The following is a 13,372-nucleotide window of genomic DNA, read 5'->3' as shown; positions in this document are numbered from 1 at the left end:
ACATGGATCTGTCCCATATAGCGCCACCGTCAGGCCGATTTTTTCAAACACATTTTTGGACACTGCTCCTACTTATTTTGGCCTAAATTCACGCTGTGACCTGACGGTCGCTTATCTCCCGATTAGGGAGTCTTACTGGTACCTACTCTGCAGTCATACCAGGTAAGATCAGCTCTGTGTGATAAACTGTGAAACAGTCACGGTGTAAGGGCATCCTACAGATCGGGCAAAAGTAGCGTGTCTCGCTCCGCACTTTGTTGAGCTGACAAAGCCTACATTTCTTGGTTGGTCTAGTTTTACGGGGGGTGGGCTGTAAGGTCGCAAGTGAATGACCCAGCTTTTCATTCAGCCTGCACAGGGCCTGACCGCGTGGTGCCTTTGGATCTGGTTCAGGTGGAGGGGCATCGCTCTCCCCTTCAGTATCCCCACTCCCCCCATCCGCAACCCTTCTCCTCACTCTCCCAGCCGCACGCCTAGCACGTTCTGGGCCGGTCCAAGACCGTATGACCGACATCACGAACTCGAGAAAAACTCTATACTTGCCCTTGGGATTTTTGGCCACGTAAATGACAAAAGCATTGAACATGCAAATTTGAAACAAGTAGGCCACAAATTTGTTTGTCCACTTGTTGGACCTCCTCACCCAGGGGTAATAACAAATTCGTTGGTCCAATCTGTCGACACCGTTCATTTTCTGATTGTACTCTACAATGCAGACAGGCTTCTTTTTATTCACTTTTTGACTCTGACCTCGTTGCCATACCTGCACTTCTCCCATGTTTCCCTGGTGGAATGTCGACACCATACGGACAATGGTTTTATCCCTCCATGCTAACACCATGACTGTGTCATTGTGCCTCAAAATCGTATCCCCAACTTCCAGGTCAGCGTTGGTAAGGTGTCGAATGGATGCTGGTTCCCCCCTGTTCTTTCTCAGCGTTCCACAGACATGTGTATTCAGCTCAAGCATACGGTTACACATCTTTACCGAGTTGTAAAAGTTATCCATAAATAACCGATATCCAAAACCTGCTAGCCCATCAAGGAGGAATTCAACCGTCACAAGCAGGGAAACAGATTCTCCACAGTAGGGTTTCATATTGAAACAGTAACCTGTACCTGAATCGCAGAGAATATAAGATTTTATCCCATATTTCACTGGTTTCTGTGGATTGTAAACCTTGAAATTTAGGCGCCCTTTGAATAAAAGTGTACCTTCATCAATGGAAATTTCTTGGTTTGGTTTGTACAGTTCACGGAATTTGGAGACAAGATAATCTAGAACTGGGCGTATTTTGAACATCCTATCACCACTCTTTGCATCTGGACCTGTGTTATCTGCGAAATGAAGATACCTCCAAATCAATTGAAAACGGTTTCTGGACATGGTTTTATTGAAATAAGGGGTCTCAATCAAATCGTCTGTTGACCAGTACATTCCTATTTCTGGTTTATGTACTATGCCAGTGAGAAAGTGGAGCCCGAGATAGGCTTGCAGCTCTGTGACATGGGTCGGTACCCATGCATTTGCCCTACCATGTGGTGTACGCTCACTCCCTTGTATGCACTGTTCAGCATACAAATTAGTCTGCTCAACGATCAGCTCCATTAGCTCACATGTGAGGAACAGTTCCAGGTAGTCCACTGGATCTTGGGACTCGAGGGCAGCTGCGGCACCAGCAGGTCCAGGGACTGCAGTGAATTCAATGTCTCTGGGGCTCCATTCTGTTTCACTCCAGCCAGGCTCCTCCGGAAGGGCTCCACCGGGTCTGCTGAACTCTGCACCCCTACCCCTACCACGTACACGAGCCCATGGTCGATCTGTAAATTATACAAATACATAATTACTACGAGTAAGCAGTGTTGTTTTTGACAGCAAATTTTGATTTTGTTTCAGTCGTAGTCTTTTGAATAAAATGTATTTTAGTTTTAGTCTAGTTTTAGTTGACTGATCATCATAAGATTTTAGGTAACTAAATCTACAGTTGATTTAGTCGACTAAAATCTATTTTGGCAGGCCTTGATGGCATCGTAATGACTGATTTTACACTTGGTTGTGTGCTGAAAATAGCCGATCTACAAGCTCACAACGCGTCGCAGCGCGACGCGTTGTGAGCTTGTAGATCTGCTATTTTCAGCAAGCAACACTGGAGCAAACAGATGGTTCCGCTAGATGGGACAGATGCATTTTGATGACATGACTGTAGAGATACTGTGTACCGGTTTGTGTGATTTTAGGGCAAAATCTGTAGGAGCAGTGTCCAAAAATGTGTCTTGCAAGAATCGGTCTCATGGTGGCGCTAGAAGTGGGACATGTGAGAAATGAGGGGTGGGGGTTGTGCTTTGGCAGCAAAGGAGTGTGTGTACAAAGTTTGGCAAGGATCGGGGCAACGGTGGCGGAGATATGAGTAGGGGGAAAGTGTGACGTGTGACGAGTGACGTGACGGAGGGACTGACGGACTGACAGCCATGGAGGTTTGGATAGTATAAGTGTAAGTAACTGCGACCTAGCGGTCGCAATAAAATACATGAAAAATAGTACACCTCCAAGCTCACAACGCGTCACAGCAGAATGCGTGGAGGTTGGGGGCCTACTATTTTCATCAAAAGGCTGTTTTAGACATTTCAGCCCCTGCCTCTCTAACATTCTATACAGTATATAGTAATTATGTAAAAACAGAATTCATGGTCTGGAGAGGGCACTTTTTACAGATGGATAAAGGGCATGGGCTTAAGCCCCCTTTGATGTCTATGTGAGCATGTGCCTGGTGCCAAGTCTGATTTACAGAAAAAAGTTTTTTGTACTTTACCTATCCTTGTCCTTGGACGACCACGATGTGGCAATGAAGAAGTAGGCTGTGCCGCACTCGACTCTTCTGAAATCACAGTAGTAAAATATAAACTAGTAAACATGATGTGCACAAAATGAAATCAATTATTTACACACCCAGCATGTCTCAGACAGGTCCATGACATTATGATGTAAATGATAAAAGCTTTGAACAAACAGATAGCTGTATCTACTCTAAAAGGTCATGGCCTACCTGTCCTCAACCACTACATGTCCACAGAGTGTGTGTGTGTGTGTGTGTGTGTGTGTGTGTGTGTGTGTGTGTGTGTGTGTGCGTGCGTGCGTGCGTGCGTGCGTGCGTGCGTGCGTGCGTGCGTGCGTACGTGTGTGTTGCACGCGTGCATGCGCGTCAGGGGTGGAAAAAACACATTGTAAGGATATTTAGTACTGCAAATGGAAAGGTCATGGCCTACCTGACCTTAGACAGGCCTCAACCACTACATGTCTACAGAGTGTATATGTGTGTGCGTGCGTGCGTGCGTGTTTCAGGGGTGGAAAAAACACATTGTAAGGCCATTTAGTACCTACTCTGCAGTCATACCAGGTAAGATCAGCTCTGTGTGATAAACTGGGAAACAGTCACGGTCTAAGGGCATCCTACAGACCGGGCAATAGTAGCGTGTCTCGCTCCACACTTTGTTGAGCTGACAAAGCCTACATACTGTAAAGGGCATGGGCTCAAGCCCCCTTTGATGTCTATGTGAGCATGTGCCTGGTGCTAAGTCTGATTTACAGAAAAAAGTTTTTGTACTTTACCTATCCTTGTCCTTGGACGACCACGATGTGGCAATGAAGAAGTAGGCTGTGCCGCACTTGACTCTTCTGAAATCACAGTAGTAAAATATAAACTAGTATGATGTGCACAAAATGAAATCAATTATTTACACACCCAGCATGTCTCAGACAGGTCCATGACATTATGATGTAAATGATAAAAGCATTGAACAAACAGATAGCTGTATCTACTCTAAAATGCTATAGAATTATACAAAATGCATCAGTTTTTTTTCTCCTTACCTCTATTACCTCCAAACGTTGTAGACCTAAGAACACAAGGAGTCCCCGGCACCTCTCCATCCGATTCATCATCTAAAATCATAGCCAGGAAAATATCAAATAGTTTATATGTAAACAAATCAATTTACAATTTTGACATTAGCAAATATGAGTGACTTACAATAAGTTCATATGGAATACATAAAATGCAGATATAGTAAATAGTTACCATGCATTTACTGTCACAGTGAAATGCCCTTTATACCCTGTATGTATATATAAAATGTCACAATGCAACATAGCTCTGTTTACACAAAGCTGTACTTCCTCCAACTGTTATATAGGCTATCTTCCCCAATTTCAACTGTTTTTATTTATAACACTTGCTTTGACAATGTAAACTATATTTTCTCATGCCAATAAAGCTCCTTTGAATTGAATTGAATTGAAAGGCCTAGCCTTTCAATTCAATTCAATTCAATTCATGAGAAAATATAGTTTACATTGTCAAAGCAAGTGTTATAAATAAAAACAGTTGAAATTGGGGAAGATAGCCTATATAACAGTTGGAGGAAGTACAGCTTTGTGTAAACAGAGCTATGTTGCATTGTGACATTTTATATAGGGTATAAAGGGCATTTCACTGTGACAGTAAATGCATGGTAACTATTTACTATATCTGCATTTTATGTATTCCATATGAACTTATTGTAAGTCACTCATATTTGCTAAATCTCTGCAGAGATGTAGGCCTACTGATGATGATGACGACATAGCGAGGTGGTTGCGAGTGTGCACCGTACGATCACGCGCGTGCAACGCACACATAGAGTATAGAAAGAACGCACACTCTACGTGCACGCGTGTATAGAAAGAACGCACACTCTACGTGCACGCGTATGCACCGCACGTAAAAAGAAATCTCTCTCTCTCTCTCTCTCTCGCATCGTACGCACGCACACACAAACTAAGCCACTAAATCCTAAAATCCCATCAAATAATTATAGTAGCTGGCTAAATGCGAACATGTGCAGTGCACAGTACACGACATGCGGTACGTGCACGGGCGTAATAGGAAATCTAGATGCGTCCTGTGTAGCGACAAAAACAAATGCATGCATGCTGATCCGGTCCGGATACGGAAACGTTTCTTGCATATATGTGTGCTTGTAAATAGCCGGATGCAGTAGGCGGGCTCTAGACCGGATCCCACTGGTTTATTCGCAATAGAGATCACTCAGACCTTTAGGCTTGTCAATCAAACCAGGCTTCCTCACGGATGCAGTGGAAGGCCTGGTGACGCTATGTTATCACAGACAGTATACAACAACATGCACTGGATTTAAGTCTTACCACTTTGGAGAGTAGAATCATGGCATCTGTTCTCCGAGGGGTCTCTCGCGGGAAGCCATTCTCCGTCGACCATATCGTCCAGTGAATCTGTCGATGTATGCTCGGATTCGGACATTTGGCTGCTGAATGGGCTCTCATCAACTTGGTCGCGGTGGCGGCGGTGATCTCTCCCGCTTCGGCGGAGCACTGTGCCGGGCGGTGAGCCCCCTGTGCCGGGCGGGGATAAATCCAGCATGGGGCTTTCACTCTCACTACTAACGGCGGGCGCGTCAGGAACGGCGCTGGCCTCCTCGTCCGAGTCCAGCTCCGAGTCAGTTTCGGGATCGGTTTCCACAACATCTGGAGGCTCTTCATCCATTTGTGGATCGGGTTCTTCGCGACCACTGGCATCATCTTCATCACGAGCAACGGTGCCAGGAAATTGTATCTTTTTATCTTCAATAGCAACGGCTACAGGGATATTTTTCACGTCAATACCAACAGCAGGGATATTTTTGTTTTCATCAAGACCAACGGCACCAGGCAATGGAATATTTTTCTCTTTCTTCACGGCTACAGGAATCTTTTTCTCTTCTTCTTCTTCATCATCATCATCACCATCACGACGACCACCACCATCATCATTCGTGTGAGCTGGTCCTGGGTCACCACCAAGGCGGGTAGGTTGTAATCCGAATTCGAACAAAGTTTTTTGTCGAAACTTTCCTTCCACAGATCTGCTGCTGCTCGATCTGCGACCACGGCCCCGGGCCGTGGGCTGTTGGGGGATGGGTCGCTTGCGTTTCGGTGGCATTTTACAAACAAGCCGAGGCTGAGCAGGCCAGCAGGGCCTACTAGTACTGCTAAATACTAATTACTACCTACTACAATTACAATACTACTAATACTTCTGATTTCCGACAAAATGATTGCTTTTACCAACGTTTCTCTCTCTCTCTCAGTCAAAATGATTGCTTTTACCAACGTTTCTCTCTCTCTCTCAGTCAAAATGATTGCTTTTACCAACGTTTCTCTCTCTCTCTCAGTCCGATGCATAAAACAATATAGTCCCTCGAGGCTAGCAGCTAGGCAGGCGCAGAGTCGCTCTGGGCAGGCGGAGCCAGGACAGTGTTTACTTTTTTTTTAATGACGCGGTTTCCGGCTGTCCTCAAAAGACCCCGACGACCAATTATAGATTCACAAGTTGCGCAAGGACCTGTTTTATCATAATCCATAAAAAACATCAAACGAACGAACGCCCGTAGTGGCACAGAGGTCTCTTGGGGATTGGGGCGAACAGGAACGTTCAAAGCAGTATAAGAGTTAATCAATAAAAATTAATTGCATGTTTAATTGCATATAAATATCTGACCTGAGAAGCAATTTTATTTAAATTAAAACACATTTTGGTATATGAGTGAGTTTTGTAAATCAAAATTTCTGATCCATTGTGCCGATCAAAAAAAAATCTCCCATTGTGTTTGTTGACTGTTGGTTGGTGCACCGGTATGATCGGTACACCTGAAACTTGTCCAGTGAGAAAGGTTCAAAACTAAGCGTGATTAAAAAGCATACATTTTTTGAATCGCGTTAATCTTCTGTAATTAATTAATCGAAATTAACCAGTTGCCAAGTTCCAGCCCTACTTAGAATATTATTCTCAACAACGATCCACGCACCCGTCGCTTTAAAACCCAATAGGGTCTTGGAGAATCGCCATAATCTGTTTTTTGTATTTATTCTTTATAATATTATAATGTCAGTTTTTTTTATAGTGTCCGTTTTTCAAGAAAAAGTTGACTATAGCTCCTTTAAAAAAAAATAATAATAATAGGGGAAAGTGTCCTGCGGCTTTGACGCCTTATCAAGGTCAGAAAGACAAGGTCTTCCTTGTCCTTCTGTCAGGGAGAGGATGAAAGTCTGCGGTCCAGAGAGACTTATCTCCATGGCTCTCATTGCATCAGATAGAAGCAACATAAAGACACAACATAAAGGGAGGACACCTCTTGTATGCATTTATGATACGGTTGGCTGTTCAGTCCCCGTAGACTCCTATCAACTCCATGAACCCATTGGCGGCACCGAGTGCCACGCTGCGAGCTTGTAGATCTGCTATATTTTTTTAAAATCATGAACGATTGTGCTGGTCTTATATTTTGACCCGATTCTATATTCATTTATCACATTATATTAAATGTTTAGGCCTGAAAACTTTTCAGACGACTAAAATATGACTAAAACATTGTATTCAAGAATTTAAATATTCAATATTAACTTTTGTTGCTTGTTGTTTTCCCAAAGAATATAAAATGGCGCTACACTGCAGTTAGCCAAACAATAGACTATCGTAACATCCCATATTGATTTAAAACATTAATCTACTCTATTGCAACACACCATGACATCCGAAGCTACAGTATACAAACGTTGCTTATTGTGGGTAAATTTGTTGTTGTTGGTCACTGCATGGTCTGCAGCAGATGCAAGGAAAGCAGGATAACAGGCTTTTTCCAAATCCAGTTGGAAAAACATGCCAAAACATCTCGCCGTCGTTGCCTTTAAATGTAATTAATTTCTACCAGAGCTAACCAGCAGTAACACTAGCATCCATTACATTAGTTATCAGCCCAGACCCAACACAATATTTATTAACAACAGAATCATACAAAGTCAAACATTGAAACATTTTAAATGTTGAAAGTACAGTAGGCCTACTGTAATGTAAGTTATATAAATAATACGGCTTGCCAGATAAAGAAAAAGCAGCTGGTAATACAGACACCATTACTCACTTTATCCTTGATTTAGACTTTTCATGTAGCTTATAAAACAAGACAAAATGATGATAACGTTCGGGGAACAAAGTCTGTCAATGTTTCTATCGTCCAAAGAAATCGCTCCATTCCAATCGTGAATCCCAAATAATGCTGAATGCAGGACGACTTGTAAACCACGGTCACAGAAAAATAAATAAATAAATAATAGCCCAGCGGAACAGTAAAAAAACAAACAAGGGGGGGCGAAAAAAAGCGACTAGCCTCGCCCAAGAAAGCTGGAGCGCTCAATTCCACATCCTATGCAACGCCGACAGCATCGCCTTCAATTCAAACGCACGTGCTGTGCGCCTAATTTATCGACTGCACCATGCTCACGTGACTGTCAGGGGAGTTTCGTGGACTCAGTTCAGCTTTTGCTGCTTTCAGCAACAAAAGGAAAAGCTATGGCTATAAGCTCAATCAAAATGTGCTGTTAAAAGTCAACACTGCCTCGTGTCTCCCTGGTCAGAACTCGGGCATCGAGAAGGCCTTCCTGTTCGACGTGGTCAGCAAGATCTACATCGCCACGGACAGCAGCCCGGTGGACATGCAGACCTACGAGCTGTGCTGCGACATGATCGACGTCGTCATCGACATCTCCTGCATCTACGGGTAGGAAACCCCACACGGAAGTGTTCATTTTGACAGCAATTCTTTTGATTCATTCTCTCTCTCTCTCTCTCTCTCTCTCTCTCTCTCTCTCTCTCTCTCTCTCTCTCTCTCTCTCTCTCTCTCTCTATATATATATATATATATATATATATATATATATATATATGTGTGTGTGTGTGTGTCCCAATCTCCCTGAGAGCCAGTCATTGCAATTTTTTTCATTTTCATGTTTTCATTTCATTTGAAAGCTGGGGATCATAGCTACAAAATGATATATTGGTTGTGGAGATTGACCCAACAGTTTTGAAGATATGGCTTATAGAATGATGCCATGCTGAAATAGTACTTTTGAGATATTCAAGTTTTAAATACATTTCTAACCTGCAATGACCTGACTCCGCCACATGGGGAGCAATCTTCAATTCAATCTTCAATTCAAAGAAGCTTTATTGGCATGAGAACACAAACGTTTACACAGTGGTGGAAAAAGTACCAACATTGTATAATTAAGTACAAGTATCAATTCTGCAATGTAGAATCACTCTGTTACAAGTAAAAGTCCAGAATAAAAAATGTACTTGAGTAAAAGTACAAAAGTATTGGTATCCAAATGTACTTAAAGTAACAAAAGTAAAAGTACAAAATGTTTGAAAATAGCAGATCTACAAGCTCACAACGCGTCGCACCGCAATGCGTTGTGAGCTTGTAGATCGTCTATTTTCAAATAGCCTTGGTATAACATAGGGCTAAAGTGGTTTATGTATGTTTTAAACTTTAGTTATTGCTCTCTAAAAAGATAATGCCACAACAGCATCTCAAGCATTATTGGGCTAAATGTAAAGACGCTACGCTGCGCCAACCGTGAATTCAACACAATCTGCTGTTGAGCAGTTTAACCAATTTGCTATGTACGTCTACACAAACGGTCAGATTACAAAGATAAATTGCTTAGTGAAGGCTCACAGATGTCACCATAGGGTACGCTCCAGCAGAATGTCCCGTAATGATCGTATTATTTAATGAGGAGCATTTTAATCCGATCGGTCGTCGTTTCCTTAAAAAGGTATTAATGTATCTAAGTGCAGTACACCTCGCAACCGATGGGGTCGCATGGCTGAAAAACAACAGAAAATGGCATCTGATCGGATTAAAATGCAGTTTATTAAACAATACGAAAGATACGGGTAATTCTGCTTGAGCGTACCATACTGTGACATCTGTGAGACTTCAGTAAGGACTTTATCTTTGAAATATGAAGGTTTTTGTAGACGTACGTAGCAAATAGGTTTAACTGCTCAACACGAGGTTGAAGTGAATTTATTACGTGCGGATGGTCGGGCTAACTGTGCTAAATGTAGCATAATCAGTGTTTGTCAGTGCTTCATGTTACATGAGTGTTTGTGTAACTTCAGTCAGAACAGAAGGATAATCTGACCTGATAATAAAACAATCTACAGGCTTAACCGCCTCGCGTTGTGAGCTTGTAGAAGAGCAACAGAGTTGGGTCACGTTTTATTTGTTTATACGATGCCTGCGTTAGCCTGCAGCTAGCGCTAGCCGTTAGCCACTCATAGCCATTCATCCAGAATGGTCTACTCTAAAGTCAACTTTCCGACGGCGAGTGAACGATTCTTGGCTGTCAATTTATTGTCCAAAAAAACAAACGCTCTGAACGTTAGAATTAGATAGTTTAGGACGACACTGATCTATTCAATGCTAAGCTAACTCAGTGACAAAGGAAGCTTCCGCACCGGAGCTTCACGGAAGACAAACGCATACGTCACAGACGTCTCCAGGCAGGAACGGATCATTTTCACCAGCGTAGAAGAAGAAACAGCGGAAGAACGGCGGAAGAATAATAAATAAAATAATACACTAAATCATACATTACGTGGTTAATAATTGTTCATTTGGAACACACGTGGCATTAAATTAATGGGATAAATACTGTGGGTTGCATCGCTAAGTAATGGAGTCCCGATATTACCGCATTTGGCTACAAACGGCTAACACAGGCGTATTTTGTTAGCATTAGTTAGCATTTTAGCTAATATCAACTGGGAGGACTAACAGAATTATGTACCGATCTCTCACATTAATTAAAAAAAGTCTTATTTACATGCAGAGTTAAGCTCTGGCGTTTAAGTGAAATGTAGCCTAGATATTATGAGATGCTGTTGTGGCATTATCTTTTTAGAGAGCAAAAAAAAAAAAAAAAAAACATATTGGCTGCAGGGAATAATGACAGACCCCGAGATGACTAGCTCTCAGGGAGATTGGGACACATATTAGTGTCCGACCGATAGACTTTTTTTTTTAAACAATACGATACACCAATGTTCCCTCTAATTTTTTTTTCGGTCTGAGCAAACACTCCAACCTTCTGAGCACAACTTGAGCACTGATGAGCAACATATGTCGAGTGCACGATATATAGTAGGTATAGCCTACTACGTCAGTGCGTCAAGTCATGTCAAGTTATGGCTTATTCAAATTTAATTACAGAATAAGTAATAGCGGTTCGACTACTGTTAAGAAACTGTAGGACTGTTACATTTAAAAAGACAGGGGGAAAAGGGTTTTATTCATTAAGCCTACAGACTGATTTTCCCCCTTGGGATAATAAAGGTAGCCTATCTATCTATCTTATATAGTATATACACATGTTGACAACATGTTGTGTAAATACAATACAAACAATGGGCCTAAATATGAGTCTACAAAATAACAATACATTGACATATTGACATTGACACATCTAAAGAAGGTTAGCCATCGCTAAGAAGTGTCATTATTATGAATAAAATACAGTCCAAAGCATTACAGCATTATAGCAAAAGCTATCCCAGGGAGCCCCATAAGATAATATTTGTATGGCTTTAGCAGTGATTCCCTTTTTAATGATAAAGACCCCCTATTTCACATGCATTAGGCTATGGACCTCCATTTAATGGCATTTCTATCACTGAGACCCCAATTTATATTTGTTATAAAATCAAGTTAATTTAACTCTGAGTGTGTGGTTCCATATGTGCACTCTGAGTTACATAAGGGTCCATTTGGTTCCTAACTTTTGCTGGGGACCCCTGGAACTACCTCAAGATCCCTGGGGGTCCCCGGACCCACTTTGAGACCAATGCATTACAGGACTGGAGTTATTTTTGTTAACTGGTCGTGAAGGTGAGACGCCAAGCTCGTCAGCTCCAGAGAAACATTGCAGTTTATATAGTTCATACCTGGAAGCTGGATGGAGGAGTAGTGTGTAGCCTACTGTAGGTCTAATCTCCGCTGTGCACAGGCGGGGGACGTCTTTATGAAACTGCACATTAGCAACCATGGTCCTTTGACTGATTAGCAATGCAAAGCACATGCGTTTGTTTTGTTTTGGTAGCCTGCCCTACAGCCACGCTGTTGCTAACGTTAATGCACACATAGAAGATGTGAGAAAGTTTTATGACGGCAATAAAACAATAAAAGTAGTCCGAAGAAGTCTCTGTTTACCACACGTGCTTGCGTGCGTGTGTGTGTGAGAGAGATAGAGAGAGAGAGAGGGGGGTCGGAGGAGGCGAGCGAGAATCGAGTCGAGACGAGAGACGCGGAGACAGCGAGAGCACGAGAGGAGGGGGGAGGCACAGAGAGAGAGAGAGAGAGAGAGAGAGAGAGAGAGAGAGAGAGAGAGAGAGAGAGAGAGAGAGAGAGAGAGAGAGAGAGAGAGAGAGAGAGAGAGAGAGAGAGAGAGAGAGACCTAGCGCTGTCTATGTTAAGCATATGCAGGCAGACAGAGACTGAGTACCACAAAATAATCAACTACATTTCACAAATCTATCAGCGTTAAATCTGCCATGCGCTACAAAGATTTGTCGTGCGCGACAGCGTCCTGAGTAGTGCGCGGGCGCGCGGGGCGCGCATGCGCGCAGCTTAGAGGGAACATTGCCCATCACCGATACCGATACGATACCGATATAAAATATTTTTGGAAAAAAAAAATGAAAAACATTTTTTTTGAAAAAGAAAAATGGCTGCCAACTCGGGAAACTTGGGGCGGGGGCAGCAAATGAGTTATTATTATTATTATATTTTTACACACAATCCAGGAGCATTGACAGGCCTGACATTGCTCGGCTGACACAAACACAGTACGTTGTCAATTAACCATACAGTAAAGGAGGAGGGGAGCGCACTTTTTATGATCTATATACCAGTTTGCTTGTTTCTCTCGCATAAATCTGGCAACACTCTTCTTTCCACTGTCCACACAGTGTTTTGTTTTATATACCAGTTTGCTTGTTTCTCTCCCATAAGTCTGGCAACACGCTTCCTTCCTCCCTAGTCCCTCCACTGTCCACAGTTTGGCTAATGGCTAATGCTAGCTCCGGTAGAACTGGTCGTTTTAAACTCTATAAAGGGAATTAAAAATGCTATCCTTAGATCGCAAACAAGTGCTGTCCCTGTACTCCCATGGACTTTGTTTGGAATTATCTTTGTTGTTCTTCAGCAATGTGAGACGTTACGTGAGTTATCACACACATGCACACACACACACACACACACTCACACTCACACACACACACACACACACACACACACACACACACACACACACACACTCCACTGGCCTGGCCTCGGTGTGAAGGAATGGTGCTGTCCAGTCCAGTCCACACAGCTCAGCACTGCGGCCAGCTTTGTATTTATTTATTTTTATATCGGCGGGAAATTTCACCGATACCGATATAAACCGATATGCCCAAATAAGGCCATGTCGGCT

At 42.7% G+C, this 13,372-nt stretch overlaps 1 protein-coding gene across 1 annotated transcript in view; it reads left to right on the top strand.

The window, feature by feature from the left end:
* rragd (ras-related GTP binding D) overlaps positions 1 to 13,372 on the top strand; it is a gene marked incomplete at both ends in the record, with an annotated part of 97,846 nt that overhangs the window by 26,792 nt on the left and 57,682 nt on the right. Inside the window, one exon of the mRNA XM_080751150.1 lies at positions 8,465 to 8,607. Within this exon, the coding sequence (XP_080607276.1) occupies positions 8,465 to 8,607 (143 nt within the window). The remainder of the gene's footprint in view (positions 1 to 8,464; positions 8,608 to 13,372) is intronic.

The sequence above is a fragment of the Nannobrachium achirus genome, assembly GCF_963921795.1.
Source record: "Nannobrachium achirus genome assembly, chromosome: 20".
Lineage (NCBI taxonomy): Eukaryota > Metazoa > Chordata > Actinopteri > Myctophiformes > Myctophidae > Nannobrachium > Nannobrachium achirus.
Note: the sequence above shows the minus strand (reverse complement) of the source record. Positions and strands in the feature narration are given on the sequence as shown.